The sequence below is a fragment of the Rhipicephalus microplus genome, chromosome 1 (genome assembly GCF_043290135.1).
Source record: "Rhipicephalus microplus isolate Deutch F79 chromosome 1, USDA_Rmic, whole genome shotgun sequence".
Classification (NCBI taxonomy): Eukaryota; Metazoa; Arthropoda; class Arachnida; order Ixodida; family Ixodidae; genus Rhipicephalus; species Rhipicephalus microplus.
The window spans coordinates 90,635,125-90,649,202 of NC_134700.1; the positions used below are offsets into that span (position 1 = coordinate 90,635,125).

At 42.4% G+C, this 14,078-nt stretch overlaps 1 protein-coding gene across 2 annotated transcripts in view; it reads left to right on the top strand.

Moving 5' to 3' along the window:
* The window catches only part of LOC119178513 (4'-phosphopantetheine phosphatase), a 181,740-nt gene extending 170,840 nt beyond the window's left edge, over positions 1 to 10,900 (top strand). Inside the window, exons 15-17 of one of the 2 annotated variants that reach the window (XM_037429719.2) lie at positions 4,222 to 4,394; positions 7,981 to 8,197; positions 10,591 to 10,900. In XM_037429719.2, the coding sequence (XP_037285616.2) occupies positions 4,222 to 4,394; positions 7,981 to 8,197; positions 10,591 to 10,647 (447 nt within the window). In that variant the 3' untranslated portion in view covers positions 10,648 to 10,900. Of the gene's footprint in view, positions 1 to 4,221; positions 4,395 to 7,980; positions 8,198 to 10,590 lie in introns of those variants that run through there. The other variant, XR_012889254.1, reaches the window with a different exon arrangement.
* The last annotated feature ends 3,178 nt before the right edge of the window (positions 10,901 to 14,078 follow it).

Consider the following 14,078-nt stretch of genomic DNA (forward strand, 5'->3'; position numbering starts at 1 on the left):
GTTGCAGTCAATAGGAAAGGACTTGAAGTAGCTCCAAAGGGCACTCTCGTTACTTTCCAAACTGTTTCCGGCAGTGCGCTGTCCACTTGAGGTGAAGCCTTGAGCCACAAGAAGCGAAGTGAATCTCTGTCGTGTTCTTCCAGGCCAATTTGAAGGAACGCCTTCTCAACATCAGCATTCATTGCTCTCTTGTAGCGTTGGAAATGAAGCAGTAGCGTCACTACGTCGGGATTCAGATTTGGGCCGGCTTCTAGATTGTCGTTTAAGGACTTCATCCCGGGTTTCGGCACCATGTGCTGGACCTCTGAGCCTTTCTGCTGCGGCGCGGCTCACATCAACCAAAACACGTCTTGCCAGATGAAAGGCTTTAATAGAACTAAATAAGAAAGAAAATGACAAGGGTGAGCTGGCGCTGCCACGAGGCCAAGCGTCAGCTCGTGAGGAGGCTCAATAATGATGATGACTGCTATTCTGCTGCGAGGGATGAATAAAGGAAGTCACAACAGCGTATCTTAAGGTACACGGTACTGTGTACGAAATGATATACCGTGCGAAACATTAATCGCTGACTGAACTCCGCTGCTCAGGCTGATACCAGTGCCACTAAGCCACCTGAATAAAACTAAGGGCAGTGACACCGTTTTATCTTTTTGTTCAACTCCTCCAGTTAAGGCAGGCAATGAGGTGTGCATGTCCCTTTTAGTGAATTAGAGCCAAACAACAGAGCTTCCACAGTCCAAACAGAAACCATGTTCGCGGGCTTGCCCACGTGCCTTTCGTTTTCAAGATTTCTTTTCTTTTCTGGTTGGGTCAGAGCGATGACACTTACTCTAAGCCACTTGCAAGCGTCGCGTACCACAATGCATGCAGTGATGACCACACAACTCTCGATGTCACTCTCCTGTGTTGAACTATAGACTATTTTACGGATAGGTTTGCGTGCCACCATATTGGGTGTTTGTATATTTAACAACTGAAGGAACACGCATGAAACACGCATGCACACGCATGAAAACAGTTGTATTGGTGCATGCAATGCTTCATGACTTTATTAATTCATGTCGCAATCTACAGAAAACAAGAAAATATTGCCTTAACACAGCAAGATGGGGGCACCCAGATGTCTTAGGCAAAAAGTCTATAACAATGCCGGTACTGATGCTGCATTTAATACAACAAGCATGTACTTACCAGGTGATAGCTTGTTGTACTATGCCACTTTCTTTCTGCTGTTTCTATTTAAAGAGCTTTTGAAATTACAATACATTTGTTAGCACAAGTGCTTTCTCAGTTGTGCTCTTGCATCGCATACATCACCTATTGTTCTGACATGTTTCTTTTTCCACTCTTGTGAATGCAATATGCCTTTTGTAAAGTACAGTTGAAATAAGCTCTTCTTTTTATGCTTACCTTCATTGTCTGCTTTGTTATTGATACTATATACTGATACATTAATATTTACTTGCACATACTCTTCTGCCATGGCGATTTGGGAAGCAAGTACTATGTCATTATGTCAGCATGCAGTGAGTATACAGCCATAAACATTCTGCTACTGCCTGACAAAAAAATCACGTTGAATCATTAGGATCTATTTTAAAGACATTAGAAAGGGGATTCAAAAAGCAATGTCATGTCAAATGGTTCATTTTCTTATGAATATCCTAACGAGTCATTTTTAGGTAATTTTTTTAGGCCCTTTTTTTTTATTATCTTACCTTAACAGGTAAGTTGACGATACTTCATGCATAATTGTGATAGCTATTAGGAATGCCACCTGTTTTGTGCATCTCAACTTATTCACCATGAATGCTTAAAACAGAACGCCATTTCTGTTTTAGTTTTTTTTTTCTTTTTTTTCTTCCAATTTTTTTACTACAGTAGACTCTTTATAAACGAAACCTGAAGGGACCAAAAAAATGTGTTTCCTTTAAGAGAGGAGTTTTGTTTACTGAGAGAAAAACATGGGTACAATTTCCAAGTAGGAGACCAAACATATTAGTTGCAGTTGTTCCATTTAAGCAGCAATTTCATTTAAGAGAGTTTCGGTTAAATGGAGTCTACTGTATTTCTAATTGCCAGGTAATCCTAGATACAAGAAAGAATAGCATGAATAGTGGCGTTGTCCCGCAACGATTTGTGTAACTTTGCTGCCACGCGATCTTATTTTATTTTTAATTTTGGTGTGATCGGGTCTAAGTTGCAAAAAAACTTACCTATGACCACGTGGCGTAAGCCGCCCGCGATGTTTCATAGCCTTTGAGATTGTCTTATGTTGTGCTGTTAAGATTGCGGGCAAATCCTGCTGGGGCAGCTGCACTTCGATGAAGGTGAAATGCTAGAGGTGCATGTACTTAGAAACTTGATTGCACATTACACAGCATCACATAGTCGAAATTTCTGGAGCTCTCCACTTCTGCGGTCCTCATAATCATATCGGAGTTCTAGGCCTTGAATACTGAACAAGTGTTATTCAGATTACATGCGCAGTATGCATACTCGTGTCAATTCGCGAGCTTATGGGTGCGCCAGCAATAACGCTAGAAGGTGCAATCAATGTTGTATAAATACAAGACGCGTTCTGTCAATAATTGGATCCTCGAAGGCTGACGACAGTTATTGTCACTATGAGAGTACAGCATGCTTTATCTTTTCATTGAATTACTTAGTTTTCTGGGCACAAGTTAGCTCCTTAGTGAGTTTCATTTCTACCAGATTGACTGCTGCTTTTTTAATAGTCACTGCCACGTGACAATATAATAGGTCTGAGGAGATTCTGAGGTGCACATGTCCTCTCGCTCAAGAAAATTGATTCCATGTTAATTGGAGAGTATATAGATAATGAACATTTTACGCCGGCAGTTAGAATAGGAAAAGTAATAGCAGCTTCATGCGCTCTATGTAGGCCTCCCTATATATGCGATGTTCCACAAGAATGTCGCTATCAGCATTGATGCTGCTGTACACCGGTGCTTTGGTATTGCAAAACGATCTTTTATATACAAGCTGAAACTGTGCACTGGTATTCGCGCCGTCGTGCAAAGGCCTCTTACTGAAGCTCGTGTGATTAGATGGCAATCTGCTAGCTGGTCGGCAAGCTCAGCCGTGACTCCAAGCATCAATTACAGAAATGACAAGCAAGAATCAAACCTGGATAGCTTCTTTCGGAAGTAAAGTAATTTACTTTGGTGCAGAAATTTGAGATACCAATAAGCGCTTCATTAAAATGAAATTGTGCACAGTTCAGAAATTTTCAAGCCGTCATTTTCGTGCATACAAAAATGGGGCTTGATTTGGGGGCCTATAACAACAAATTTGTGAATGTATCGCAGTATCTTAAAATACAATTGACAAGTATCAAATATAACTTTCGTGGCAGTATCTATTTATTTATTTAGTGAATACTGCCGACTTCTATGCGAAGTCGTAGGGAGGAGTGGGTGACAGATACACTTGATTGGACATTTTCCAGGGCAAGAAAACAACAGATGCTTAAAACAGAAAAAAAAAATGTTGGGGGAAACATAGAAGAAAAACAGGGATTTACAAACATTGAAGTCAATGCAGCGCTTCAGAATGAGCAAGGTTTGTTGACAAAAAAAAAAGGCGAGAAAAACACATACCGACACAATCGACGAAGCGTGATGCAATTGAGCTAGCGCTGAACATAGGAAACTAATACAACTCAGACACTCACGGGAGAGATTAAATGCGGTGACAATGAAATAAAAATCTTGTATCTGTATCTTTGATACTTTTTGTCTACGTATCTTGTATCGTATCGGGATACAATTTCATAAGTATCTTTGCCCAGCCCTGCATGTAGGTGACACCATGTAGCTGTAGTGCTAACCCTAGCCCGCAGGTAAAGCAGGCATATTGGGACCACAGTGGTATGGAGCCTTCAATCACTTGCCTCAGAGCATCAAACGTTGTCTAGGAAAAGTTTGATCCTAGATTAAGTATGCACAAGGCAAAGAATGGCTCACAAGCTCGACATTTTCATATATTTGTTTGCTAACATGCCCTTTATTGCATTATTCACTGGGGCTAGCAGTACTTGCCAAATGTGAGACACTTCACCTTCTCTCTCTCTCCCTCTCTCCTTTTTTGAGGTTATTGTCCTGTAGTAGAGATAACTGGTACTGCAGTAGGACATTTTTTTTTTTTCATTGGAAGCGCGAGTCAAATGTGTGCAATGACCGCACGCTTGCCCTTCAGGTGCTGCTGTGCGCCAACACCCGTCCCGCTCTGAACGACGTGACCCACCAGGAACTGCAGATCCTCGTGCAGAGGGTGGCCGACGGCGTGTGCCCAAAAATGCGCGAGGCTCTAGTGCAAGGTCACCTGCAGGTGCTCGACTCAGGGCAGAGCTCGCCCTGCCTCGACCTCAGGTGAGGGGCCTACTGCATCAAGACGCGCATAGTGCTTTATAAATGTTATGCAGTACTTATTCATTAATTAGCTAAGTACTGACTTGCCCAAGCATCAGTACTTTTGTTATAGTTCTTATTTGCATGGTACTCCCGTGAAAGACATGTCGACTGCAGTTACACTTTTATTGCATTGCAGTCAAGCATGCTTACACGCAATGTTTTTGAAGTTGCAAGAGCATGCGTCGCACTGTTTTCAATGAAAAAAAGAAACTGCTTTGCTGAACACTACAGAACCAAAATAGGTAGCAGGATTAGTAGAAATCGGTAATTTTCAACCAATAGGGCTAATTAGTCAGTGACACAGGAAATCTCATGTCGTAACCTACTTTCCTCCATTCTTGACTAATTAAAGGCTGTTGGTTCTCAATGATGAACGCTACAGGGTCAGGAAAGAAAGAAACAAATTATTTGGCAAAGCAGCACGCCTATGTAAAACGAGAACAAAACTATATCTGCACTAATTTGCAAATAAATGGCTGGACACTACTCGGATGTGAAATGAATTGGAAAGTTATTCAATATATTAATAGTTTGATAAAATATGTAAGCATCAGGTGGCAGGCTTGGCGACACTGCAGTTACATTGGATATTGTTATATTTCACCGCTTCACACAGGCATGTTCTAGTGAAGCTCATTGAAGAAAATTCATTATTTATGTATAGCAATAGGGCCCTAGCACCCAGAGGCCATTATATATATTCAAACAATCATCATACTACTTCTTTCTCTATCACACACAAATTACTTCCAATTTATAGCCTTGTTTGGGCATGTCTCTCAACCAAAATGGGGATCATCAACTTAGCATGGCTATGTCTACCGACACAGAAAATGATTGCTATTCCATTAGGAACAGCACACTTTCAGGGCCACAGTGATAGATATATCCGAGATGGCAACATACGTTTTCAGTATACTGCCACGTGCCATTCCTCAAGCTTTGTTATCGCCCCAATACACTACACAATTCTGAGTGCAAACCGTGCCTGCTGTTTTCGAGAAGCTTCGGGACTGTAGTAGATCATTTCGATTAGATCATGCCCACTCCGCGAACTGTACGGATTATTCTGGAATACTCGTCACCGCCAGCGATAACGCTAGAACATTCTATGGCAAGAGTATAAATGTCGATGCACTTTGCCCCTTGTCAGTAGTTGATCGACGGCCGACGATCCATTCACTGCTATCTGTGCAAGACTGCTACTGTAATCGGACTTTCCCTTTACTGGGCACAGGTTGGCCCAAATAAACAGTTAAATCCCAACATAAAGTCTTCTGTCTTCAGCCACGTCACGACCCCATGACATCTGAGCCGCAGCTGCAAGTCATGAGCATAGCTCATGACTTGCAGCTGCGGCTCTTGAGGCTGAGGAACGCCCAGCAATTGCTGGATCTCCTGGCGTACGACGTCTGCGATGGATTTCACGTGAGGCTGCGCTGAAGGAAGTAATTTTCGCAGCTCCTCTTGCACGATTGCTCGGATCGTCTCACGCAAGTCAGTGGTTCCTAGCGCTTGAATGTCGGCGTAGCTTGTAGACGAGAAGCTACGGTTATAGTGCCGCGTGCGCATCGCGAGTGTCTTCTCTATCGTAGATGCTTCTGAAATAAATTCGGCAACCATCTTTGGCGGGTTCCTGATCAGCCCGGCAAAGAGTTCCTGCTTTACTCCTCGCATGAGCAGACGGACCTTCTTCTCCTCGGACATGCCAGAGTCAGCGTGGTGGAAGAGTTTAATCATATATTCCGTGAATAGCACCACGTTTTCATTTGGCATCTGCATGCAGATTTCGAGGAAAGCTGCGGCCTTCTCCTTGCGCACCACACTTGCGAAAGTGGTGAGGAACCTGGCGTGAAAGACGTCCCACGTTGTGTAAGGCTTCGCTCTTGATTCTCGAGCCAGGTTTGAGCAGCATCTTCTAAGGCGAAATACACATGCTGGAGCTTGTCATCGTCTGTCCAGTCATTGAAGGCGGCGACGCGGTCGAACCTTTCGATCCAGCTTTCCAGGTTTTCCAGTGGCGAACGCGGAAAGTTGGCGGCTCTTTGGGTTGCCGGAGCAGGAGTGGTGCGGGTGGAACCGGCGTTGACATGGTCACCGTGGTCGACGTCAACATCTTGGTTTTCTGAGCCTTGTCTAGTAAAAGCCTGTACTCCAATGGCAGACCTTGTTGCCTGCGGCTAACTTGCTGCTCGTTGCTGGCGTCGGTGTCTTCACGGCGTGGGCTGGGTTCACGGCTTGACGGAGGTGTCCGGTACATGGAAGAAACAGCACCTCCACCAGATGTTACGGGGTCGAAGACAGAAGACTTTATGTTGGGATTTAACTGTTTATTTGGGCAAACCTGTGCCCCGTAAACGGAAAGTCCGATTACAGTAGCAGTCTTGCACAGATTGCAGTGAACGGAGCATCGGCCGTCGATCAACTACTGACAAGTGGCGAAGTGCGTCGACATTTATACTCTTGCCATCGAATGTTCTAGCGTTATCGCTGGCGGTGACAAGTATACCAGAATAATCTGTACAGTTCGCAGAGTAGGCATGATCTAATCGAAATGATCTACTACAGTCCCGAAGCTTCTCGAAAACTGCAGGCACCGTTTGCGCTCAGAATTGTGTAGTGTATTGAGGCAATAACAAAGCTTGAGGAATGGCTTATGGCAATACGCTTTGTACAAAGGATGCATTTACTTGTGCACCAAGTGTCAAAGACAATATTACAAGTATCAGTTGCAAAAGATTATTTCACCCCCACTGCTAATGTCGGGCAGGATTCTCATTAAAAATTCAGCTCAGGAGCAAAGAAAGACATAAAGAAAACTTACGATATCAGTGCTGTCACGTCGTTTCTGTTCATTAATTGCTTTGTATGCTCCCACATTGTGTTATTAGCATAAGAAGAATGCCAGCACATGGAATGGTGCTAGTTGACTTTTGATCTTATTTCAGATCTTGCAACATCAAAGAAGTGAATTACAATAATAAGTGAATATCCAACATGACACAGCCAGCAGCTCTTTATTACAAGGAGTTAACTGGTTGTTCTTATAGTTAAGCTAGTAGCATAGTAAGGCGATAATGGACGCAACTGATAACACAAACCTTCACACTTGCTTTATTCTAAGTTTGTACTGGAAATGCATTTCCAGGATAAATTATCATCAGTCAACATTTGCATTGCACATCATGCGTGATAGCTTGTCTTTATGATACTGTTAGTTACATCATGAAATTAGTAGTTTAAAGAAGTGCTTTTTAGTTTAAATAATGTGTAAATATGCAGAATGTGTGAAAAAGGGAAGCAAAGCATGAACAGGCATTAAAGGAGGGAGGTTGAAGGTAGTTGATAGAAAGTATTGCTTGATACATTGCTTAAAAGTATTAATATGCTCTTGCTTCAGAATGTGCATGGGCAACACAAGCATCTTGGAAGGTTGATTTAGCAGTATGATTTGAACAATGCATAAATTTAGCGCCCACTCTGAGCAGAATGCACCAGACAAATTCAAAAGGAGGACCTCCCCATTTCCACCACGCATGAACAGCCGCATCAATGTGGAGGTGGCGAGGCGCATGCGGGAGCTTGGCACGGACTTGGTGGTCCTGGAAGGCATGGGTCGGGCCGTGCACACCAATCTGGAGGCCCGTTTCTGCTGTGAAGCTATCAAGGCAGCCGTCATCAAGAACCACTGGCTGGCACAGCGCCTGGGTGGTGCCATGTTTTCCGTTGTCTTTCGCTACGAGGTGCCAGAGTCCCAAAAGGTGTGCAGTTCCTTTCCCTTCCGAATTTTTTTTACTTTTTCTGGTAATGCAAAGACTCTCTTTGAGTACTTGTAGCTGGAATATGTTGTTTCACTGCCAAATGTGTTGTACACCACGTAATTAAGATTTCAGGAGCCCTCCACTAAGACGTTCAATTTGATCACATTGTGCTGCTGGCATGCGAAACTCCAACAGTTATTGTGATATCATATAAATAGACGACTAATGCCACCTCTGCAAGCTTTGTGCCTGGCAGATGGGGAGGAGGAACCGGCGCAGTCATTGAAACGTGTGCAACCTTTCATCACCAGGCATTGCCAGTGGTGTAGCCAGGTGGTGGCTCACTGCTCCACTCCAAAAGTTTTTATTACCAAGGCACAGTGTGAAAAATTAGCATTTAAAAAGGTTGTCACCCCCCCCCCCCCTCCCCGCAAACACTTTTTGCCTGCGTCCCAGGGCATTGCCATCTCTTTCAAGGTTTTTCACTCACTGTACATGCATGCTTTCTACAGATATGGCCGCCAGTTTTGTCTCGCGGTTATTAGGATTTTTCTCTTTGAGGTGTCTTGAGCAGCCGATAACATTCAGTCGAAGCAATAAGATCTACTTGATCTCTGGGCTCTTCATCTCACAAACTATAGAATATTAATTAATGAAAGGCAAGACCTGGTGAAATCCGGGGTGATGACAAGGCACTCTAGTGTGAGTAAGTTTCTTCAAGATATCTTGTGAAGTGTGAACCCATTGTGAAGCAAGAAAGCGTGGTGTTTTTCTGCATAGGGCTCTGCCTGCTATAGCAGGGGTTCCGAGCATTTGGCGACAAAAAACAATGCTCTTTATTGCGAAAAATCGCAATCTTGTCTGAATCTGAAAAAAATTGAATTTACACTGACCTAAGGTTCACAGACTTGGCAACAAAGAAAACAATATTGCACTAGGCAACGATATTTTTCAAAGCGTTACATACAATGGCTTAGAATTAGACATTTGCCAACAAAATAATAAGTTGTTCTTGTTAATACATTGAAAATAACACATTAACAAGAACGATGGGCAAAATGAGGATGGACTGGGAGACAGCCACTAAAAAGCGCTAACTGCATGTGTAAATGCAGCTTCTGAGCTGGCCGGACTGTAGCTCCTCGAAGAAGACACCGAACGAGTCTCGAAACATAGGGCCAGTTTTTAAAATTAAAAACTGAAGACTAAACGTGGCGGGAGGGTCTGTTTACTTGTGTGATTTCACCCAGCTGAAAAGATTTCTGCCTAATACATTTATCATTAAATGATAGGTCTGCAGCAGTATACGTTAACCTGTGTAACCGCAGGCACATCGTCCTGTCGCAGTATCTGTATTACACTCGCCTTCCAAGCATCTATTATTCTGTGAAGAGCTTGCCTCCATAAGTAAAAAAACATTACTGACACCCAGTAAAAAGTGAATTCAACGTGAAAAGTAAGCCGTATGAATTACTAAAAACAACAAACCATTTACTCAACACAAACGATCGTCTTCAACGTCTATCCATACTGCTTATAATTCTGTTCGCATCTGCCTATTCTAGCATTCTACAGGGCTCGCCTGTTTTCATCACTCAACCACACACAGAAACACATGGTGACGCTGTCGACGCTCTGCGCATCTCGTCTACAGCCAGGCATCCATGCTGGAAAGTCTTGCCCATGTCACTTATCAACCTTCGAAGAGCAGCACAGTTTGTGGATCCATAAGGCAAACGTTCAATGGGTCGCGGCAACGTGTTTACAGAAAGTGTAAATTGCATGTGCAGTCCTACTTGGAAACTGTTATGAACGACTTTTGAAGCTGTCCACAACAGACATTTCTTGTTGTGGCACTTGAAACACCACTGGCATAAATGCCTCTGGCGCACAACTTTTTCATTACATGCTGGCATTTAATGCACGTTGAGATCATTGCCTCGAACTATCACGCAATGATAAGCACTCAAGAAATCATTCAAAACAGTGAGGCAAAGATGCAGAATTTGAGATGAACCAGTTCAGACAATTGAAATGAAGCCATTGCCAGGCATTTTTGCCAGTCGACACCACAATGATAACACTCAGATCATTGACGTAATCTTTACTAGCACATTGTGACTGAACGCTTCAATGTTTGCTGAACATGTCAACGTGTTGTCAATATTTGAGGGTGCTGAATGCCCCATTAAGCCTTTGTACATTTGCCCTACAAATAAAATGACTTCCATGTAATGGACGCAATTCAAACTTTACAAAAAAGCTGATGCATACCAAGATATCAAATGAAGGCTACATCTCGAAATTGAAATTTTATGTCACTGCTTTTTCAAGCTAACGTTGACTTATTGTCCTGTCTTTTTCATATTTCTCTCTCTGTCTTTGTTTTTTAGGAGAATACTGAGAGAGCGACCTCGGACAGCACTTCAGCCACTGTGTCCACACACTGACAGCCCACTGAATGTCTCAAAAACCGAGACAACCTAAAACCGAGAAGCCTTGGACAGTGATACGTCTGTTTTGTTTAGTTTGCACAAACTTTTTTTTTCTCTCCCAATTCTAGGACAGCCAAACAAAACAAAACAAAAAGTGAGAGATAGGTGCTCACTGGACTCTGGGGTGTTTTGCGCGCCTTTCTTATTGTAGCCCAGTTTGTGTACGTCTCATGTCTTGTATATATGCCATGTACAGAATGGACAGCACTTGTTTGTATATAGGAGAGACTAGACAAATGAAGCCACCTCTGGCTGATGTATTCTGTAAAAGTTTTTAATGTGGGGGGCACCAACTGCACCCTTCAAATAAAGCTTGAAGAAAGTGGAGCTTGTGTTGAAGTTTTTATTTGTGCACATTGTTTTTTAAAATGCTCTTTTATTTAAAGGGAAACAACTCTCTCTCCCTTCTTGTGTGTATATTTACGCCATGTCTTATACCCTTTGTCTCTTATGAGTGTCCTTATAAAGGGGTTCGACGGTGTCATAAATTTTCATGATCCAGATGATCGAAATTTCCGAAGTTTTCCTTCACAGCATCCCTCGTAATTGTATCACAGTTTTGGGACCTGAAACCCCAACGATCATAATAGTATTGTGGCTAACAGTGCAAGAGACAGACTAAGTAGGCACAGGCCACCGCTGCACCATGTCCTTCTAGTCTGTGTGTCTTTTTTTGTGCTGTTAGCCACAATAAATTTACATGAACTCGCCCAGTTTTTCATCGTAATCACTATATTACTAAAGAAACCATTCATGAAGATTTCAGTGCTCACAAGTACTAGCAGGACTGCAAAGTAGCAGTGCCCTGCTGCAAGACCTTCTTTCTTTCTGTTTCCTTATACCAGTCATGTGTGTGAAGCATCAAGGCAGCCTTCCGACTTTCCAATGAAAGTAGTGAAACTGAGATTTGGCCTGCCACAGCTGATGGGCACAGAACGACTGCAGTGGCAGACCTATTCAACTTGTTCCGTGCCACAAAATCAAGCACAACTGCTCCAATTTCTATGGTCTTTATTTACATACACACGCCTTGCAATATACAAACTAGATCACAGAACATCATCTTTGTCTTGTTTTCTTCATGCCAAGAAAGACCTTTACAACAGACAGGTGTTCTCAATGAGGCATGTATTCATATGGCACCATGAGGCCCTGTTCATGAGGTAAAACACACAGCTAGGGCATCTGTAGGGCGCATATCACAATGTCGTAAGCACATAATTTCTCCCTTCGCAGAATATTGCAAAAACCCTTTACGTCTTATTTGAATCAAGTTTAGTGCACAGTGAACAAATATTTGTGCATGAAACACTACACAAGAGTAGACAAGTGGTTTCCGTTAAATTCACAAGTGCACTGTAACCGACAGATGCAAGGATTCTGTTGACAAAAACAGGACAACAAAGTCGGGGTCATTCGACTCGTTTTTGTCACCAAAAATCACCCCTGCTGAAGGCACTACAGTTCTGACAACAAATGTCTGAACACTGAATGTTCCACACAGACATCTTCTGCATGATAGCTCAGTCAATTACCACACAAAGGCATGTACAGTTGAACCCCTTCATAAAAGACATGCTTCAGGCAGCAATTCTTGTCTTTTACATTAGATGTCCCTTATAATCAAGGTAGGACGTATGCATTTTCTTATCACCCCATATCTTACTGCAAGCACAGTGGTGTCTCTTATATCAGTGTCCTTATAAAGGGGTTCGACTGTATCATAAATGTCCAACATCTTTTCTTGTGGAAAAGTTAAATAAGCTGCACATAGCATACATGAATGTATGACATGAACCCCAGCCAGGAATATTTGGATGAACAAGGCTGTGCGGTATATATTGAAGAAACTGGACTCGAACGAAAACTGTGCTACCTTTCAATAAAGGTTGCATTAAATGGCAATAACAGCCATCCTTTGTGATGTACATCAATGCCCTCTATACAGAAAACATTAGCTAAGTTTATGTGCAGATTGTAAAGTCAGAAAGACAATATTTCAGATGACGATTGCAGTTAATTGAGTGGGTTGGTTTATATAAAATTGTACAGTGATTGTTTAACAGTACTAAAAACAAAGAAAAATCAATTGGCTATATTGGACAACTGTGCCAACTAACTGCAAGCATTAAACATTTCAGCCCCATGCACAGCAAACCAGAGTTGTTCAATGATATCGGTTGTCAAACTGCATTCCGGAACCTGGACAAACCCACAGCACATTCTGTTGGGGCCTGCAGACTGTCGCCCCATGCGAAAGCAGCAATACAAACGCAAGTTTGGAACCAAGTGGTTAGAAAGACCTGTGGTTGAATGAAGCATAGGTAGAAAAAACTTTAAAGGTACACAATCCGAGGTCTTACCTCACTCTTATCAACAACGAATTTTCGCTTGCCATCCGATACCCATTGGGCAAAATTAGCAATACTTTGAGCGAGTACACTTCCCCAAAGTAGTGTGTCACTTTGGTGGCGTGGTAGCTAGGTAAAAAAAAAAAGACATATGGATTTGAAAGCAATGCCGATCTGGGAATCAGACTACACCTTATGTGTTTGATTGCTTAACAATATTTGTGAAAAGTAAGCTAACTTTTCACACACAAAGAGAATTTGCCATTGCATCATATGGCTAAATGGTTTCCAACATTCTCTACACATTTAAAAACTTTAGATCATAAATTAGACTGCTTTTGTTAATGGAGGAAAACAATGTATTCAGCAAGGGTAGTCGAAAAATTTGAGCTCATCCAATGCAATTTCTGAAATAGAGCCAACCACGTGGTGTATATTTGCCTTTGAGAAACAGCTATTGAGGCCACATGTTTTGGTTTAGCAAAGTTATTTCCGTGAGCACACCATACATTGAATGATGACGAGCTTGAAAATGACACTAACAGCAATGTGCACTTTCTCAAAGCAACACAAAACTTGTCCGTCTGACATGGTCAGTACACCAAAGCCTTTTCAAAAAAGGAAGCAGCATGGTGGTAGTCTGGTTATCAACACATAACCAGTAGAAAGACTGACAGGACATTCGAAAGAAAAAAAAAACACGTACACAACTGTGCACCATTTGCATTAGCAATGTGCCAACATTCTTCCAGAGACCAGATTCATCATGACATGACACGGTTATATCGAGCAATTGCGTATACAAATCGCTGCACTAAAAAAGTTCATGTCGCGTTTGAATCCATGCATACGGTATGTCCTTCTCCAGTTCCGTCTCTGATCTAACAGAGTAATTAAACGAACTCTACTGCAGTCATCGTCAACCCGATGGCAGCACCCTTATTCTTACTAATAGCTGGAATGAATTACAAGCTTAGTCTGGTTCGCATTCCGCCATCCATGTCACGAAAAACTGTGCAAGTGACATTTCAAACT